Source organism: Hyperolius riggenbachi, chromosome 12 (genome assembly GCF_040937935.1).
Source record: "Hyperolius riggenbachi isolate aHypRig1 chromosome 12, aHypRig1.pri, whole genome shotgun sequence".
NCBI classification, from domain to species: domain Eukaryota; kingdom Metazoa; phylum Chordata; class Amphibia; order Anura; family Hyperoliidae; genus Hyperolius; species Hyperolius riggenbachi.
Window position 1 is genome coordinate 154699460 of NC_090657.1, and position 20785 is coordinate 154720244.

General features: G+C 44.2%; 1 protein-coding gene across 1 annotated transcript in view; it reads right to left on the bottom strand.

Moving 5' to 3' along the window:
• Positions 1-20785, bottom strand: part of RHBDF2 (rhomboid 5 homolog 2) — a 141539-nt gene that overhangs the window by 49972 nt on the left and 70782 nt on the right. The window contains exons 2-6 of the mRNA XM_068264556.1: positions 18865-18977; positions 16033-16157; positions 9003-9198; positions 7873-8085; positions 6012-6137 (exon numbers count right to left, since the gene is read on the bottom strand). Coding sequence (XP_068120657.1) covers positions 6012-6137; positions 7873-8085; positions 9003-9198; positions 16033-16157; positions 18865-18975 — 771 coding nt within the window. The 5' untranslated portion in view covers positions 18976-18977. The remainder of the gene's footprint in view (positions 1-6011; positions 6138-7872; positions 8086-9002; positions 9199-16032; positions 16158-18864; positions 18978-20785) is intronic.

Consider the following 20785-nt stretch of genomic DNA (forward strand, 5'->3'; position numbering starts at 1 on the left):
TATCTGATCATCTTACAATCACATTTTTGTTTATAATATTGTTATTATCTCATGTGTATTGCCAGGCATTGTGGCTACTTATACATTTTGTATGCTTTATCATTATTACAGAGTGCCCCTCTGTTCATGGTTTTTAGTGTTTTTATGGATTTTTGTACTGAATAAAGATGAATTATATTTTCTGATATATTGGTTGAGTGCAGTGTTGCCAACTTAGCGACTTTGTCGCTATATTTAGCGACTTTTCAAATCCCTCCAGCGTCATTTTTTTAAAAAAGCGACTAGCGACAAATCTGGCGACTTTTTCTTGTGTTACTGACTCTTCTCAACTTGCCACAGCAGCTGCCGCTGCCGACCCTTCCCCCGTCCCAAAGCACTCACACACAGGCCCGTCCTCTCGCAGGAGTCCCCCCGCTGCAGTTACAGCAGGAGATGCTCACTCCTACGAGCCATATGACAGAACTGTCTCTTACTTTCGGTTTCTGAATTTGCAAATAACTTGCATGTGCAGCGTGCATTATGCAAATTAAGTGATGACGTCATCTAGCGACTTCTACGACAGCCAATAGCTACTTTCCTTACTGATGAGTTGGCAACACTGGTTGAGTGGTGCGGTTTTTTGGGGAACTACTTGTTCTTATGACGTGACAACACAAAATTAATCATTACTTGCACTTCTTTAACCACTTCAACCCAAGGTGGTTTTTACCTTAACAGACAAGAGCGATTTTCACCTTTCAGTGCTCATCCCTTTCATTTGCCAATAGCTTAATCACTACTAATCACAATGAAATGATATACAGCTTGTTTTTTTTCACCACAAATTGGGCTTTTTGGGGTTGATATTTGTTTTCAGTAATAACTTTATTTTCTATGCATTTTAAAGTGAAATACAAGGAAAAAATGAAAAAATACACTATTTCTCCAATTTCATCCCCTATGGTTTTAATATAAACACTGCTACTGTGCATAAAACCCACACATTTTATCTGCCCATTTGTCCTGGTTATCACAAGATTTTTATTATGTCCCTAGTACAAAGTATGGTTCCCCCACAATATTTACGTGCACGGGAGATGCACGTGCTCCCGCGGAAGCAGCTCTGTCTGACTTATAAAAACGTCCAGGAGCCATTAAGAGGCTCTAGCAGGATGTTTTTATAAGTCGGGTTGTCATAAAGTGGTTAAACAATATGTATGGAATTTGAGGCCGCCAAGTTAAAGTGGACCTTAACTCAGACCGTCCTCTTTGCTCTAAAACATACAAAACTGCATAGAAAACCTTTAAACAAAAACACGTCTTTGTTACAGCTGATACAAATCCTAAAATAAATCTGCAGTGGTTCGACTTCCTGCTTTCATGGAAGTAGACCTATAGTTTACAGCTTGTGCTTTCAAATGAGCTTATCTGGAGATCAAATTACACCTGTAATTAGACATAAATGAGGGAATTAAACAGGCTAAACTCTCTAAATACATACAGGGTGCATTTCTCAGTTTTTCTTCTGTCCTGTGCAAGAGTTCAGGTCCACTTTAAGAAACCAACCCCATACTTTCAAGGAGAAACTGTCATGAAACCTTTCAAGGCAGCTGCTCATAACCTGTACATGATGGAGAGGAGCCAAGAGTTTCCGTAACTCCCACTGACCCAGGAAAGAAACAAAGGCAATCAGTGCCTGCACCATGCCCACCACGTTTCACTGGGCCACAGTTCCCCATATCACACTGGCTCATTCATTATCCAGCAGATAGATTTTGATGGGCTCAATGTATTTGTTTGGTTCAATGGAAATTTTCACATAAGATTTTTTTTCCAGGTCAGTGAAACCATTTCAAATGTAAGGCCAAGAATAAGGGTTTGTTTCAGGTACCCACTTGCGTCTTGTGTGTGAGAATTCTCATGCAAATTTCCATATGGAAATATATAAGGTATACGTGCCAATTTTGTGTGAATTTTTAGATTCGGCTTACATACAAGTCTTCCTTCTCTCGCTTTCTTTGTAAAAGATTAATTTTCACATTTCACGTGTGTGCCACTGAGAATCATTATGCGCAATTACGTCAGCTAGTGCAGCATGCGAAAACATGCAGGAGGCTGCCAGTATTTCCTGCGTAGAACACAAACTAAAATTGCCATTCAATAGAAACAAGCCCATGAACTTTCATTAGCATGCAAATTTTCCTTCCGGAAAAACCGCCAACAAAATGCACATGTGAAAGCTAGGCCTTATGCTAGGAATACAGGACGAGGTTTTTCAGCAGATTTCCTATCCGATTGTTTTTCTGATCGATTTCCATTCAGGTGTATGACAAATCGATCAGAAAAACAATCGGAAATCAGATCGGACCTGTGGGAAATTATCTATGGAACCATCTATCTGCCCAAAAAATCTCATGGCGTATTCCCAGCATTAGACAACGGCATCTGCAATCACAGGCTTTATGGCAAGTGTTCTGCTTCATGCTATGCCATCATCAAAGTAACTCAATGAAACACCGGTCTGAGCCGTATAGTCGTTGTGGGGCAGTAAAGCACAATAGCCGAGGTCTCCTTGCAATTAGAGCGCAGCCTGTAAGACAAGATAATGGCAACTTCTAAAATAGAGGCTTGAACCTGAAATATTCCCTATAACATAACTAGAAACAAACTTAGGGAAACTTTTGTGTAATTATTAGTGTACAATACACGGTATACTTCTAACTAACACTTGTTGCAGTAGGTTTATGACCGGTCCATTGAAAGTATTAGTGATCTTCACATAAAGGTCTTACAAATCACTTCTCTTATTTTCCATAGAGCGGTATATCTAAGACATACCCCCCTTCCCAGGTGCATGCCTAACATGTGGGAGCTTCTCTGGGGCTTCTGCACGTCAGAGCTTCCATCCACAAACACCAGACAGTGCCTGCACCCATCACTTACCACCTAAGGAGCTCTGACTGTGTGGAAGTAACAGAAGAGCTCTGGTCAGTATCCTCCACATATCAAATTGATGCTTTTGTTGGAAAGAAGCAGCAGATGCACTACTACACTATGAAATAGAAGCGGTCTCTTAAGACATGCAGGGCCAGCTATTTAGGGCTAGTCCTACTATCCACTTTTTTTGTTTCAGCCTCTTCTTGTGCTCCCTGTATTGTCCTGTGACTTACTTCCTCCTGTGTCCTCTTGCACATCTCAACTCTGCCCCCCCCCCCCCACCCCCACATACGTGTATAAAGCTACAGAATTAAAACTTGGGCAACTCAACTCATCTAGCATACTATGTCAAACTCTGGCCCGTGGGCCAAATCTGGCCCTCAGAGCCATTAAATTTGGCTCTGAATTGGTTTTCCCACTTTGCATTAAGCCCCATCTACACGATACGATTCTTTATACGATTCGATTACGATTCTATTTACGATCCGATTAAATCCAACATGTCCGATCAGGATTCGATTCGATTCAGTTTGATTTGCCATTGTTTTGCAATGGCAAATCGAATTGAATCGAATCGAATCCTGATCGGACATGTTGGATTTAATCAGATCGTAAATAGAATCGTAATCGAATCGTATAAAGAATCGTATCGTGTAGATGGGGCTTTATATTTGGCCCACTCTAGATCACCAGGGACGCTATATTGGAACAGAAGCCCTAGAACACCAGGGAAGCCATATGGGGGATGTAGGGAGAAAACATTAAATACTAGGGAACTGTATTGGGGAGGGAGGACCACTAGACACCAGGGAACTGTTTAGGGGTTGGAGGGGGGGGGGGCCATAAGACATCTGGGAACTTTATAAGGGAGGAAGATGGCCAGTAGACATTGAGGTTGGCCCACGACTAGGTCCCATTGTACAATTTTGGCCCACTTTGTATTTGAGTTTGACACTCCTGTCTTAAAGGCAAGTGACAACTTACAGTACTCAAAGGAAAATCTATAGTATAATAAAAAGGGCATGTAGGTTGCTATTCTTTACTTCCCTTTAAGTGCTGCTTGCTGGCTGTCAGTGTAATCCTCTGCATGTTGTACTTTCAGAATCACTCACCCAGAATGAACATTCAGATCAGAGCTTGTGACATGAGGACAATGACTGCATGCTTATTCAGCCAAAAGAACATAGTGACATCCAGGCAACTGTAATGTTCAAGAGGGAATACATATGGCATTCTACTGCTTCCTTTTACTTCAGGTTTCCATTTAGTGTTCACTTTTCTTTCTGTACCTTCATCTTGTCACCCAGCATAACACCCCTGTAACAGTGCATTCCACCCAACCTTTTCCGAGCAGACATTAAACACAGGAAAAAAAAATAAACCAGCTTAGGATACCACATCCCTCTCTACTTGCCGATTGATAGAAAAACCTATTCTGTTCTGAAAACATTTTCTTGAGTTTTGCAGTCTTGCCCTACCTCACCTGCCTGTGGTCTTGCCCTACCTCTGGTCTCGCCCTTTCCTCACCTGCCTCTGGTCTCGCCCTTTCCTCACCTGCCTCTGGTCTCGCCCTTTCCTCACCTGCCTCTGGTATCGCCCTTTCCTCACCTGCCTCTGGTCTCGCCCTTACCTCACCTGCCTCTGGTCTCGCCCTTACCTCACCTGCCTCTGGTCTCGCCCTTACCTCACCTGCCTCTGGTCTCGCCCTACCTCATCTGCCTCTGGTCTCGCCCTACCTCCTCTGCCTCTGGTCTCGCCCTACCTCCTCTGCCTCTGGTCTCGCCCTACCTCATCTGCCTCTGGTCTCGCCCTACCTCATCTGCCTCTGGTCTCGCCCTACCTCATCTGCCTCTGGTCTCGCCCCACCTCATCTGCCTCTGGTCTCGCCCTACCTCATCTGCCTCTGGTCTCGCCCCACCTCATCTGCCTCTGGTCTCGCCCCACCTCATCTGCCTCTGGTCTCGCCCCACCTCATCTGCCTCTGGTCTCGCCCCACCTCATCTGCCTCTGGTCTCGCCCCACCTCATCTGCCTCTGGTCTCGCCCCACCTCATCTGCCTCTGGTCTCGCCCCACCTCATCTGCCTCTGGTCTCGCCCCACCTCCTCTGCCTCTGGTCTCGCCCTACCTCATCTGCCTCTGGTCTCGCCCTACCTCATCTGCCTCTGGTCTCGCCCTACCTCATCTGCCTCTGGTCTCGCCCTACCTCATCTGCCTCTGGTCTCGCCCCACCTCATCTGCCTCTGGTCTCGCCCTACCTCATCTGCCTCTGGTCTCGCCTTACCTCATCTGCCTCTGGTCTCGCCCTACCTCATCTGCCTCTGGTCTCGCCCTACCTCATCTGCCTCTGGTCTCGCCCTACCTCATCTGCCTCTGGTCTCGCCCTACCTCATCTGCCTCTGGTCTCGCCTTACCTCATCTGCCTCTGGTCTCGCCCTACCTCATCTGCCTCTGGTCTCGCCTTACCTCATCTGCCTCTGGTCTCGCCTTACCTCATCTGCCTCTGGTCTCGCCTTACCTCATCTGCCTCTGGTCTCGCCCTACCTCATCTGCCTCTGGTCTCGCCTTACCTCATCTGCCTCTGGTCTCGCCCTACCTCATCTGCCTCTGGTCTCGCCTTACCTCATCTGCCTCTGGTCTCGCCCTACCTCCTCTGCCTCTGGTCTCGCCCTACCTCATCTGCCTCTGGTCTCCCCTTACCTCATCTGCCTCTGGTCTAGGCTTTACAAATTAGTCAATAAGACAAGAGGGCTATTAACGAACATGGGACTTTCTCTCTTAAGTTTTCTACTATGAGATAATTTTCAGCACACTTCATCTATGTTTTGCTACTTTTTCAGTTGCAAAGTACTGTCAAAATTATTCAGAGTATTTTCTTTCTTGCTGGTGGTTTAAAAGGCATTTTATTGATACAATGTTAAAATATCACTTATAAGAAAACTTAAGAAAGTCAATTAGATCAGGCCCATTATATGCGTAATGTGCCAAAACTGCAGCATATAGCATATAGGTAGGAGTTATATACAAATTACAGGTTTCCAATGCTGTGAACAAAAGCTTACACTGTTGCTTATAAGGTAAACAGAAAGTTTCTTGCCTTACTGAAGAAGGAGGAATCCAAGGTATCTGGAGCATCTACTGTGTCCTCATCCATAAAACTGGGATAGGCAAAGCTTCTCTTTCCTGCTTTTCTGCTGTGAGGAGTGTCCAGTATGGGGCGTCCCTGTTAAAACAATTCAAAAAGTCATGTGAATTCTACATATCACAGCAGTAGCAATACCCTTCTTACCCTGACCCTCACACTACTGAGATCTTTTCAGTGTCATAGTGGCATAACTACAAATCATGGAGCCCCCTAGCAAAACTTTGATGCAACAACCCCAATGCCCCTGTCCCTTGCCCCCCTTTGGTGCCCTTCACGGACTTGAGGAGGGGCCACGCATGCGCAGAAGAGCCGACTGGCGCGACTGAACCACATTATCGGGACTAACTGTGGCGGAATGGAGGCACTCGAGGGGACAACGAGGGACGCATCGGTGCTCACTGGGCTGGAGGAAGCCACGGGTGAGTATGAAATCCTTTTATTCTGAGATCTCAGGTACACTTTAAAGTACAACTGTAACAAGAGGGATATGGAGGCTGCCATATTTATCTTATAAACAATACCAATTGCCTGTTTCCTGCTGATCCTCTGCCTCTAATACCTTTAGCCATAGACCCTGAACAAACATGCAGCAGATCAAGTGTTGCTGACATTATTGTCCGGTCTGACAAGATTCGCTGTATGCTTGTTTCTGGTGTGATTTAGACACTACTGCAGCTAAATAGATCAGCAGGGCTGCCAGGTAACTGGTGTTTTTTTTTTAAAGTAAATAAGTATGGCAGCCTCCATATTCTTCTCACTACAGTTGTCCTTTAAAACCTGAAACTAACACATTCTCCCAGTCTTTTGACAAAACCCAACTGTGACACAAAGTAGGTAGGGGGGGGGGGGCAGTTCTAAGAGAAACATGTTGAGTGTGTACTGGCCGACTACAAAGGACTTTGCAGTCTTTTTTTGGGACCCAACAGTCTCCATTCTGACAATTCTCAGTTGCTTTTATTGCTACTGAATGCACACATGTACAGATGTACAGATTAATATTTGTCAAAGTTTTATATAGGACCAAATAGTTCAGATTTAAGTACTTTTTTTTTTGCATACTCCAAATCCACCCTACGACAGAAATGTATTTTTCCCCTACAAACACAGAGATGATAAGAAGCCACTTCTCTTTGACCGAAGTTAGGCTCCAAGTAAACCTGGTCTTTTCTGCCTTATTTGATCATGTTGAAATCTAGAGCCCTTCATATTCTTAATCAGTAACTTTCTGATCGACTGTAGGCACTTTAGTGATTTGGAAATGTGATTAGGCGTTTGGAAAAGCTTTTTCAAGTGGACAGGTGTATTAGCAGTAGGTGATGAACAGTGTTACACTGATACAACACTAACTGTTCAGTCAGTTCTCTTAATTTCTGATCAAGTGTAATCCAGTGGACAGTGTGGTAGAGAATTGGCCACTACCTCCAGGGCTGTGGAGTCGGTACAAAAATCATCCGACAAACTCCGACTCCTCAGTTTATGGAACCACCGTCTCCAACTCCAGGTACTCAAAATTGGCCCTACTCCTCGACTCCGATTGCTTAGTACAATTCTTACAAAGGCTATGGATTTGGTACAAGAATCATACAAACCCAACTCCTCAGTTTATTAAAACCGCTGACCCAAAATTGCTTCGACTCTGACTCCACAGCCCTGACTACCTCATTTCTTATGCCCGGTACACACAATGCAATTTTCCTGTCAGATGGACGGGTCGAATGAATAATTCCCAGCATGCTCGATCTGCTCCCGATCGACTTAACTGCAACAGGTACAGACTCCAGACGTTAGAATATGTAAAGCGAGTCTGGCTCACCTTTATGATTGCAGCAGCAGCCCGGAAGCTCATGTGCGCCACACTCTCCCTCTTGCGTCTTGGAAAGCGGCTGTAGCCCGAGCGTACGCTGGTGAAGGAGGTCAGCGACATTACTCCAGGTGTTATAGGAGCAACGCCTACATGAGGGGTTCGTGGCCGGTCCACTTCATCAGGCTGGCGAAATGCCCTTCCCCGGGCCAGCGGATCAACAATCTAGTAAAAGAGAACTTAAGTAAAAAAAAAAGACAAAGTAGAATTCCTGTAAGAGGAAAGCAGGAACACAAACAGAAATGCCATTTATGAATTTTGTTTTTAAAATGACAATAATACAAGGACTAGTCTGAAACTTATTCTGGGGCTGATTAAGAAATATGAAAACATAAATGTATGTATTAGTAATCATTTAGCCCCCCAAAAAGATAAGTAACTAATGTCTATTAGGGATGATAATGAGATTCCAATAGTTTAAGTTGATGCAGGATTATTCAAATGGTGTATGCAAAAATTAGAAGTAGTGTATAACTGGATAAAACAGTTCGCAGAGTAATGTAAAAATTCTACTTTCACAGTCAGAGCAAAAAAAGCCTTTGGAAAGGGGTTGAAGGATCCCATACCAGATCATAATGAAAATTATTGGAGAAAGTGAATGATCTAAAGCCCTGTAAACCTACTTGATGCATCTGATCTAAAATTCTACAAAAAAAATAATAAAAAAATAAAATTTTTATGTTTTATTTGCAGTTCATCTGTATTTTAAGTTGATGCAGGATTGTGCAAATTCATGCAGCTTGAAAATGGATCAATCAGATTTTACCTCAGTAGGATTTTCATTTTCAAGTTGCATCCATTTGAATAAAAAATTAGCATAAAGCAGCATCAACTCAAAACTATTTGCATCTTGTTGACCAGCCTTATTTCTCCGTTGCTCATGTAGTAATCACATGACTACCTTGCATCCACAGACATGTTTAGTATAGAGACAATATATAATTCTAGAATGTAAAAAGCTCTTCATCAGTTTCCTGGGAAACATTTTAATGACACGAGCTACCCCGACCCCTATAAAGTGATGTGTTTGTTGCATATTAGTCAGTTACTATGTGAGGTAACCTATGATGGTGGACAGAGACCTTGGGCATCCGACATGTGGCAGGGGACTCTGTGGTCTGGAAGGAGGGAGTTTCCTGGCTGGGCAGTTCCATGTCCCTCTGGTACTGAGGTTTAAGCTTTCCATATCGCTGGCTGCAGTGATGAAGACTTTTGCGCTGCCACTGTTGTCTCTTCCCCTCCCAGTCATTGCTGACACCAAACCACTGCGCTGTTCCCCTGTGAGGAAAGATCAAGAGAACAACATCAGCAGAGACAATAACAATAAAGTGCAGCTTAAAACGCCATATATGTGTCCAGGATCACCCTGCCAAAATTTTCATTGTTAGCAGAAGAACAAGAACAAGATACTATACATTTATTCACACAAATGCACCTGATCCAGAAAAGATCCTTTTGAGAAAAGGAATTCCCTGCATGAAACAGGAAGCTGCCTGGAGTGTGAGCACTGCTTTATCAGCTAGTGGACAACACCCATCCCTTCACCACCACGGAGCTGACTCCACCCACCTTCTCACTCTGCTGCTGAGAAGCTTTTTGTGGTCCTGAGTCATTTCTTTCCACTTTCTTCCTACTCCGTGTGTAACAAAGTATTTACTCCTGTGTACAACCTACCCGGTGTCTTATATATAAAGCGATCTTTAACTTATCACACTGCACTGCTTGTAATGCTGGATCAGATAGATAAAATCCGTCATGTCCGATATTGCTCCTGATCGTTTCTGCGCTCGATTTCTCATAGCGGTGAATAGGAGATAAGAAAAACGAATGAAGATAAGAGAATTGAGTGCAAAATCGAGAGTGGAATCGTGCCGAAAAAATGATTGGGTGGCAAAATCGCACGAAAAAACGTAACGTGTGTACCAGGGATAGTGTGGGAATGGTCTTTATCTTTATTAAACAATAAGCACTGAGGAAATGTAAAGGAAAAGAAGACTCTGATGAGTAGTACCAGCTACAAAGAGTGAATAATATCCAAGCAGTAGTGATAGGAGGTGGGTGGGGACAGGCTTTGTGCTCACAGGAGGTGGGTGGGGACAGGCTTTGTGCTCACAGGAGGTGGGTGGGGACAGGCTTTGTGCTCACAGGGAAGGACTGGGTGGTGTCTCCTTCAAGCTGCTCCTTGTCTACCATAAAGGTGAGGATGGGAAAGAGAGAGAGGTTTACAGAGTTCTCAGACTGATGTTCTCGGCAGTATTCTGTTATTGGAATAGGACGTTAATTCTGCAAAACTAGACAGCCAGATAATGAAACAATAATAATGCAAAAATATGCATGCACAGAATATGATGACCCATCGGGGGTTGGCAATTCTTAGGAGGCTGCCAGCGGGAGTCAGGAGAAGACTGGAGATGCGGTGAGGGACACAAATGACTTCTAGGGTCTGGAAGCTGCCCCAGGTAAGTAAAGCTACATATCTTTTTTCGCCTCAATTATCCTTCCAACTCATTGTAATATTGAAAAGAATTTAGGGAATTTCAACATTAAATAATAAATAAATTGCAGAATCTAAAGAAATCACCATACACAAGAGACCAGGCTGAAAGCCAGTTTTAGAGGGCTGTAATCTTTGAGCTCCTGGGCAACACTAGATTCAAAACCATTTAATAATAGATATTAGTGCATGGGCTCAGGAACACTTCCAAAATTCTTATCTGAACACAGCTCGTTTCTGCATGTACAAATGGAAGTTACCATTCTACCATAAGAAGACGCCATATACAAGCAAGCTCAGGAAACAATGCTGTCTTCTCTGGGCCCAATTTTATTCCAGATTGACTGAGGTGACGTAGAAAAATGTGCTGTTTGGCGAATCAAAAAGCAAGATTTCCCAGTTTTAACAGTTGCTATGTTTTTGTACTTTCTCAGTCAAATGTATTGTTTATATGAATTGCAAATATTTAATTTTCATTTACATTTTTTTTAATACAACATTCCAACTTTGGATTATAGGGCTTTATTATTGGAACCAGGAACCTTCTTTTTAGAAATATCAGTATTTATATAGCGCTGACATCTTCCACAGCGCTTTACAGAGTATACAGTCTCGTCACTAATGCTAAGTACACACCAATTTTCTGGCGGATTTACCTGCCAGATCGATTATTTCCAACATGTTCGATCTAAATTTCAATCGATTTTCCTATCGATTTCCGTCCCTCAGAAAATCTAATGCCTACCATAGTCATAGGTTCATATGTAGTCTAGGGCCAATTTAGGAGGAAGCCATATGTTTATCTGTATGTTTTTGAAATGGGGGAGGATATCAGAGTGCCCTGAGGAAACCCACACAGATACAGTGAGAACATGCAAATTCCATGTAGATAGTGGGATTCAAACTCAGGCCTCAGTGCTGCATGGCGAGAGTGCTATCCGTTATGCCACTGTGCTGCCCGCATACCAGCATTCTAGTATGTGCAGCATCATTGCAACTGCTCCTGTTTTATTGCCTGAAGAAGGGGGGCTTAGTCATACGAAACGTGGTGCATTTTCAGAGTACATAATTAAACAATTTTTGCTGACAAATCTCGCACAGATTCATCAATGAGGAGGTAAGTGTGACTTCCCCTATTTTTATTTATTTTAAACATTGTTTTAGACCCCTGACACACAAAATAGCGTTTTGCATGTCATTTTCGTTTTTTAAAAACCAGCTCCATAGACTTGCATTAAAATGGCAGCAAAATTCTGATTGGCATCTCTGTTTCCTTGCATACCATACATCAGGTCCACCTTACCTGAAGGCGTCTTTCCCCATTTTCCGAATTTTACGGAGAGCGACTTCCCTGAGGGGATGGGCTTAAAGAGAAACCGTGACCAAGAATTGAACTTCATCCCAATCAGTAGCTGATACCCCCTTTCCCATGAGAAATCTATTCCTTTTCTCAAACGGATCATTAGGGGGGTCTGTATGGCTGAAATTTTGTTGAAACGCCTCCCACAGTGTGATGTCAGTACCATGGTGCTGACATTACACTGTGGGAGCCTTGTTGCATTGTGGGAAATAACAGCTATTTCCAATCGCCAAAAAAGCAAGCAGCCTCTCCTTCCAGTGACATCACCTGCCGGCGGTAAAAATGTCACCATGTGATAAATATCAGAATGTAAATCAGGGAAAGGAAAGATTTTACAATGGCCAAACATGGGCTAAATCATTTATACATAATTATTGTAAAAATGTAGCACTTTTAAGTTAGGTTATTTTCACTGTAGTTCCTCTTCAAGTTCCCCTACTGCCTGCGAAGTGGTCACCTATAGGTAACCCACACTTGTGAGTATAACTTATTACTTAGGTTTATCCTATTATCTAAAATACTAAACTATAGTGGGCTCTCAATTTCCAGTTTATCATTTAGAAGCATCATTGGTAAAACAGCAGATCTTCAGTTCCCAATGTCTATAAGAGGCTGCAGTCAGAGGACTATTTTTGGAATAAGGAGCCCTTCTCCCCAAAGCAACTTGTGGTCAGAAGGAGCAGAGACTGATTTCTACCAAAACATGTGTTGGCTGCTACTTAGCTCTGCATCATCATCATTTCAGATGGTTACTGAGATACTAATACTTCAGGCTTGCATGCAAATTGTATGCAGCTTGGAATTAGGCCAAATCAAATGCACTTCCTGATGATTTTAAATGGTGCAATTCCAAGCTGCCTACAATTTGCATTCAAGCCAGCATTATTAACATCTTATCTAGTCCTGATGTATCAGCAATCTTGATTTAACAATTTCAGTCAAGTGACAACAGTTTCCTGTTTCAGCTTTGTCATTTGCTAGTCATGCTAGAATGACTTTGCAGTGTGATCATGGCTACACACCAGTGAGCAAGGAGATAAAACGGAAGCTACAGAACTGAAAATGGAAATAAATCCCCGGCTCTACAACGTTGCAAAAGCCGTTTGAAGCACTACTTCTATTATCTTGGTACTTTGGGAAGCCAGGCTGTGTGACTCGCAACACTAAAAACCAAAATGGGTAAATCCCATATTTAATTGTGAGTAGTGTAGAGCGCTTGAAATTTAAATTAGACAGCACTGCCCGCGGCAGAGTGGGGGTTAACTTACACATGCCGCCGCCGCCTTAGCCAATGTGCTCTACCTCACTCCTATGCTTCCTCCTTCAACCGGGAAGAAGGAAGCATGGGAGTGACGCCAGTGGAGCGCATCGGCTAAGGCGACGGCATGGGCAAGTTAACCCCCACTCTGCTGCGGGCAGTACTGTCTAATTTAAATTTTGATAACGAGTAGCTACGTACTCGTAGCTATTTGTAGTGCACACCACCAATGGTGAGTGCTTCAGCTCGAAATACACACAGCGCCATACCTACGCTATGAACTACCATAATTCATTAACATTGAATGCATATAAATATCCTGTCATGCAGTAGTGCTCCAGTCTTGAGGGAACATCAGACATTGCTTTGTATGCAATAAGTGCAATATTGCGCTAACTGTGTTGGTGTAGCCTGTCTGTACTTCCCAACATCCAGCAGCTCCTCAGCCCGGCTGTCTGAAGAGGTTCTCCTTTTCCTTTGTGCGCAATATCTGATGTTGCTGTATATCGAGCACTTTGGGGTTGATTCAGTAATGTGACATGTACACCAGTAGATTAGCACACATTGCACAATTTGTGCAATCCCCAGTACAAGGATAATGCTTGCGTGTTAGCTTACTTGCATAGTGCAAGATACTGTAGCAAGGCAAGCAATAATCATTTGTGTTGTGCAAATTATGCAAAGCCCCCTATGCACAGCAATTTTACCATCAGTAAATCGACCCCCTATGTGTGATGTGGTGTAGTGAAGTGTTCCCCCACTCTGTCATCAAGGACCACCAACAGTGCATGTTTTGTGGAAATCCACAGAGGGAGTTAATCAGCTCTGCTGAGACACTAATTACCCCACCTGTGCATGTTTGTGGTTTCCTGCAAAACATGTACTGTTGGTGGGCCTTGAGGACAAGGTTGGGGAACTCTGGTGTAGTGCACAGTGTGGACCACCTGTTACTTATAACGGGCTATAGTAATCTGATGACAAACCACTGACTAATCTCAAACTGGCTATCACATGAACCTGCCTAATTTCCTTGTACTATTTAACTGCAGAGCAAATGCCTATCATGTCAGAAGTGCAAAGTGCAAGAACAGGCTAAAGGTGGCCGCACACGATACAATAAAATGATCCGATTTTACAGCAATTCGATAATAACGATTGCATCGCTAAAAAAAAAAAAAAAACCCGAAAACTTTTTTTCATTTGACTGAAAAATTCGATCGGATTTACCATTTATTTCGCTTGAAATCGATCCGGAATGCCAGATATTTCTCTTCAATTTCTACTAAAGATTGTATGGTGTGTGTTGGATTGTCAATTTATTAATATACACAGCCAAGCAATTTTCTCAAAGTTTCCAATCATTTTTATCATAATTGGGGACAAATTATACATAGGTGTGTGGTACATTGGTCATATTTTTAAAATGTTACAATCAGTCAAAAAAAATGGATTGCAATTCTTAAATTGAACAGATATTTTAAAAATTGTATGGTGTGTGGCCAGCTTTAGGCTGCTTTCACGTTAGTGCAGCCTGTAATGCAGCCCACCGCACATCACTGAAAAATCAATGGGCTGTTCACAGTGCCCACTTTGCTGTTTGCACATGCTCAGTAATGTTGGAGGAGGAGGTCTCCCCTCCTCCTCTGCGGCCAGCCACATGGCTAATTGATATTCACTGCACTGTGACGTGCAGTGTTTACTTCCTGGAGCGGCCGCTCTGTGCGGCGATTGGCTGCCGGGACCACGTGATGCGGATCACGTGGTCTCCGCATCGCACAGCACAAAAAAGGCTGACCAAGAGCTGCATAACGCAGCTCTTGGTTGCGTCCTCCTCCAGCACCACCAGGCGTTGCGTTAGGGGCACGTTTTGCAACCTATAACGTCCCCTAAACCGCAACGTCTTGGTGGGAAAGAAGCCTTACAGGACAACTGAAACGAGAGTTATATGGAGGCTGCCATATTTATTTCCTGTTAAGCAATACCAGTTGCCAGGCTGTCCTGCTGATCCTCTGCCTCTAATACTATTAGCCATAGCCCCTGAACAAGCATGCAGCAGAGCAGGTGTGTCTGACATTGTCAGATCTGATAAGATTAGCTGCAAGTTTGATTCTGGTGTGATTCAGACACTACTGCAGCCAAATAGATCAGCAGGCCAGCCAGGCAACTGGTATTGCTTAAAAGGAAATAAATATGGCAGCCTCCATATCCGTCTCACTTCAGGTGTCCTTTAAGTCTTCTATACACGCTTAATTGTTCTCAGCAGAGGCGGGTGGTCAGTGCAGTCTTGGCCAAGAATCTAGTGTGCATACAGGTGTTGGAGGTCACTTTATGATCTGGCATGCCAGATCTTTAAGTGACAATCCACTGTTCCCCTGTCTGCCCAGCCCACGGAAGCTGTTCCAGTATTCCCTGAACGAGCACAGGCAAACCATTAAAGGCAACCTGAGGTGAGAGGAATAGGGAGGCTGCCATATTTATTCCTTGTACACAATGCCAGTTGCCTGGCAGCCCTGCTGATCTTCTGGCATAAGTAGTGTCTGAATCAAAACCCTGGAACAAGCATAGAACTAATCTAGTAAAACCTGAGTCTGCTGAGTCAGAGTACCTGATCTGCTGCATGCTTGTTCAGGGTCTATGGCTAAAACTATTAGAGAGACAGGATCAAGAGGACTGCCAGACAACTGATATTGTTGAAGAGGAAATAAATATGTCAGCCTCCATATCCCTCTTACATTGGGTTTCCTTTAATAAGGATGAGAAGAAAAAGAAAATTAGGAGAAATAAAGTATTGCCAGAGCTTTTATCAAAATCAAGGAAGGATATATTTATCTCAAATATGCCCCATTTTCCTTGTGAAGAGAGATTAAAAAATGATGCAGAAACATTGTAGAAACTGTCTGTACAATTAAAATGAACTGCACTTTGTGGTATGCAGTTCCTATATTTCCATATTATGATCTTGAAATGTAAATACATGAAGAAACAGAATGGGTTCCTTACTTTCTTATGCTCTGTGATAGTGATGTTTGTCTTCTGAAGACCGGCCTTTCGCTTGCAGTGCCCTCTTCTGTCCGCTGTGGTTCCTGCAGGCTCACACTTTTATGGTACACAGGTTTGGGCAAGGGCTGGATAAAAACAGAAATGTAAACATTTTACCAGTGCGTCAGCAATATATCAGTATTACAACCAAATGTCTGGACTGTTTAAATATATATTTCCACAGAACGGCCAAATTATAACCTAGGATCAGGGGAGTAGCTTGAAATCATGGGGCTCATAGCACACATTTTGATTGGGCAACCACCAAAAACTTGTATTAGGTACCTTTGTGCACCAAGTATAGGCAGCTAGAGATATCACCCAGTATTAGGCAACCCCCACCAGTACAGGAAGCCAGAATATAGGTAGCTAGAGATACTCCCAGTATAGAAAGCCAGATGTGCCCCACACAATGTAGGTAGCCAGAAGAAGCCCCCAGCATAGGTACTCTCCACTTCAGGCCCCCCCTCAGGTTTCCATGAGGCCCACGGTGAATCCTCGTATTGCCTGCCGAGACCAAGTGGGCCCCGTAGCAGTGGCTATGGCGATACTTACGCCACTGCCTAGGATTAATGGTACCCATTTTGGGAAAACAGCACAGGAGGTTTGGGCGCGGCCGGTGCCACCATAGACTGTAATAGGAATTACGGCTATAGCGGTGCACAGTGAGAACTTCGGTGTCGTCAGAAGACGGAGCTGAAGTTCGTTTTAAAACACTGTAATTCAGCGGCCAGCAATAGCTGGAAGCCAAATTACATAATTACCTACCATCCATGCCGACCTGGAGGGGAATAGTAATTAACGCCTCCTGCAGGAGCAGGGTTAGCCATATACTGGCTATATCCTGCGCACAAGTCTCCCGGCGGCTTTTTATTAGGTACGCGAACAGTCTGTACACTCTCTCTGGATCAAAAGGACCTGACACACACACACACACACACACACACACACACACACACACACACACACACACACACACACACAGAAAATGATTGGATCTCGCATTGATCATGTATGCAACTAGGAGCCACTTGATTGGCTCCTAGTCCTGTTCTCTAGTTTCTCGCCTTTTTTCTCACTATTACAATAGCAAGAAAAGTGCCAGGTGCCTTTTGTTACCAGCTGGCTGTAAAAAGCTCTACAGCAAGTCTGTACCTGCACTCTGGGTCTTTACACGAACAGCTTCTGCATGTTAAAGGGGTTCCGTTGCAGTGTTTACAAACAAAAAAAAAGGGTCACTAACCTGGCGCTTCTAATGGCCCCGTGTCAGAATCCTCCGTTCCCCGCCGCGGGTCACCTTCCAATTATTAATTAACTAGACGAATGTCACTGTGGCTGTGCGGCCATGCGCGTCCTCGCTCCCACCTCCGGGAGCTTACTACGCAGGCGCAGTACAACGTTTTCTCATACTGTGCCAGCGTAGTAAACGCCCGAAGACTGTGCAGCTGCAGTGACATTCGTCTAGTTAGACGAATAATTGGAAGGTGATCCGCTGCGGGGAACAGAGGATTCTTCAGTGATTTGCGCGGGACAGGATATCTGCAGTTGGCCGCTAGAAGCTCCAGGTAAGGGACACTTTTGGTTTTTAAACACCGCAACAGAACCCCTTTAAAGCACATATGTAGTGAATAAAAAAAAAAAGTCAGATACTTCCCTATGGAGAGGAAAGGCTCTAGATCCTAGGAATCCTTCCTGCTCCTCTCATGGTCAATGCATTCCAGTACTGTCAGATTTGCCGCCTCTGGGAGCCCTCAGAAGCACCCACATCTCCAAGTGCTTCTGAAGACTGGCAGCTTAGTAATGCGCATGTCCGAGAAAGGTGCTCACGCATGCGCAGTACAGAGAGGCCCATCTTTGAAAGCACTTGGGAACACGAGTGCTTCCATGGATCCCGGAAAGTGTAGTCGAGTCGGTCAAATACCTTAATTGCGGGTGAGCACGCTGAAACTAGGGGACCGTGAAGAATGAGAACGCTCTTTAGGGCCCAGAGCCTTTTCTCTCCATAGTTAAGTATAGTATTTTTTATTTCTTTTTAAATTTTGCTTCAGTTTTGCTTTAAATGATTATAGTAAAAGAGGGGTGAATTAAAAGCTCCTTCTTCTCCTTTAACTATACTGACCACATAAGGGGACACAGGAACAACCAATCATTACACTGGCCATGTAGAGCGGCACAGGAACAACCAATCATTACACTGGCCATGTAGAGCGGCACAGGAACAGCCAATCATTACACTGGCCATGTAGAGCGACACAGGAACAGCCAATCATTACACTGGCCATGTAGGGCGACACAGGAACAGCCAATTATTACACTGGCCATGTAGGGCGACACAGGAACAGCCAATCATTACACTGGCCATGTAGAGCGACACAGGAACAGCCAATCATTACACTGGCCATGTAGGGCGACACAGGAACAGCCAATCATTACAGTGGCCATGTAGAGCGACACAGGAACAGCCAGTCATTACACGGACCCCATGGGGTGGCACAGGGACAGCCAGTCATTACACGGACCACATAGGGGGACACAGGAACAGCCAATCATTACACTGGCCACATAGGGGGACACAGGAACAGCCAGTCATTACACGGACCACATAGGGGGACACAGGAACAGCCAGTCATTACACGGACCACATAGGGGGACACAGGAACAGCCAGTCATTACACTGACCACATAGGGGGACACAGGAACAGCCAATGTCTGTTCCTGTGTCCTGCTATGTGGTTAGTGTACTTTAACATTACACTACATGGTCAGCCACCGCTATTCATACTGTTATCATACCTCGGTCTGTTTAGGATCTCTCTCGCCTTCGGTAGGAGGAATGGTAATGGAAAGGTGAGGTGGCTTCCTGCTCTGCAAACGTGAACTGCTGCCATTCTTAACCGAAGCCATCTCTGTAAAAAAAAAAAACAGGAGAAACAAAAAAACACACCATTAGATACCACTCTGAAGCTGAATAAAAGGGGCCCAATATATTATTACCTACACACACATGCCTGTAATACATTCTTGTTAGATATTTCTATACAGAAGCTCCATGATGGGATGCAGATCACAGTCCAGCGCTCTACTGTAGACAAGGCTACTCACTGACTGACTATGGAGTTACCACAACTTGCACAGAGACAGCAGATTGCAGAAACAGGAAGCAAGAAGGGAGAACAACGCCCTTCTTCCATTACTGACAACAAACCGCTCAAATGCTATCAGAGCAGGGGCGAGTTCTTGTTTCCATGCAGGAAACAAATTGGAATGGGAGAAGTATTTCATTAAACAGAACTGACCAAAATTTGCCAACTAAACAAAAGGTTTAAAGTGGACCTGAACTCTAGCAGAGGACAGAAGGAACACAGAGAAATGTACGCTGCATGTATTTAGAGTTTAGCCTGTCTAATTCCGCCTCATCTATGACTTATCACAACTGTAATTTGACCTCTCGGCTGCGTCAGCTGCCTGCCTCGGCAGAGCAGCTAATTTGTAAACACAGGATTTTAACCCTATGTTTGTTCCATGAAAGCAGGAAGTAGTCACACTGCCGATTTATTGCAGGATTTGTCTCAGCTGGAACAAAGAAAGTTTTTTTCTTTAAAGGTTATTATGCTGTTGCATCAGAGGCAAGGCCTTCCCAGTCTTTTCTCCACCTCGTTGTTCCACTGATGTCCCCCCATTGAAGTTATTCAACCTGCAGATTGGACACCTCGGTAGCACTCCTCATGCAAGCTTTGGACGTTTCTGATTCCTGCTGAAGGTGAGTGGATCTGAATGCGCATGCATGAGTCTGAGCTTGCACATGCGCAGCATGGATGTGTCCATCTTTGGAAGCACTAGAGTGTGCATGTACTTCTGAAGCCTGCCGAAGACTACCAAAAGGTACACAAGCCAGAGCCTTCCCTCTACATAGGTAAGTGTTTAACCTGAAGCGAGTTTAGGTACACACACTAGATTACTTGGCCAACGCGGTCCTTAACCACTTCCGCACCATAGGTTATTACCCTTAAAGTGAAGGACCGAGGTAATTAACCACTCGTAGGACCGTAGGCTTACACCTCCCTAGTGACCAGGCTATTTTTACCAATTAGATCACAGCTGCAGGGCCGTACAACTCAGAACACAAGTGATCCCCCCCCCCTTTTCTGCCCACCAACAGAGATTTCTGTTGGTGGGCTCTGTTTGTTTACAAATACTTTTTTTTTTTTTTTAAATAAATGTATGCCTTTTTTTCTTGTTTTTATTTAACTCCCTCCCTCCCTCCGCCAGCCAATCACAGCGATGGGCTCTCATAGCCTATGAGAGCTGATCGCTCTCTGTGCCTCCAGAGGGGACAGCTGCGGCCCTGGCAACAGTCCTGTGCCCTTGCTGTAGCTCCGGTGGCTCCCGTTCCCCTCCGGGTGCAGATGCTAACCTCGCCAGGTCGGCATCTACTGTGCCTGTGTGAGAGCCGCTCGCGGTCATGCTGACACGGCCTGGAGTGTACTGTGCCCGTGTAGTTCTGCGTCTGTGCAGAGCACTCCAGATGACGTCGGCCCGACTGGACTGTTTTTTAAAGTACCTTGCATCTGTCTTTTAAAACCCAGAGCAATTTTCACAATTCACCCCCCTCCCATTCATTAGCCAATAACTTTATCGACACTTATGACACCAAAATAATAATTACATAGTTTGTTTTTTTATTTGGCATTTTAAAGGGAGTGGTACGAAAAAA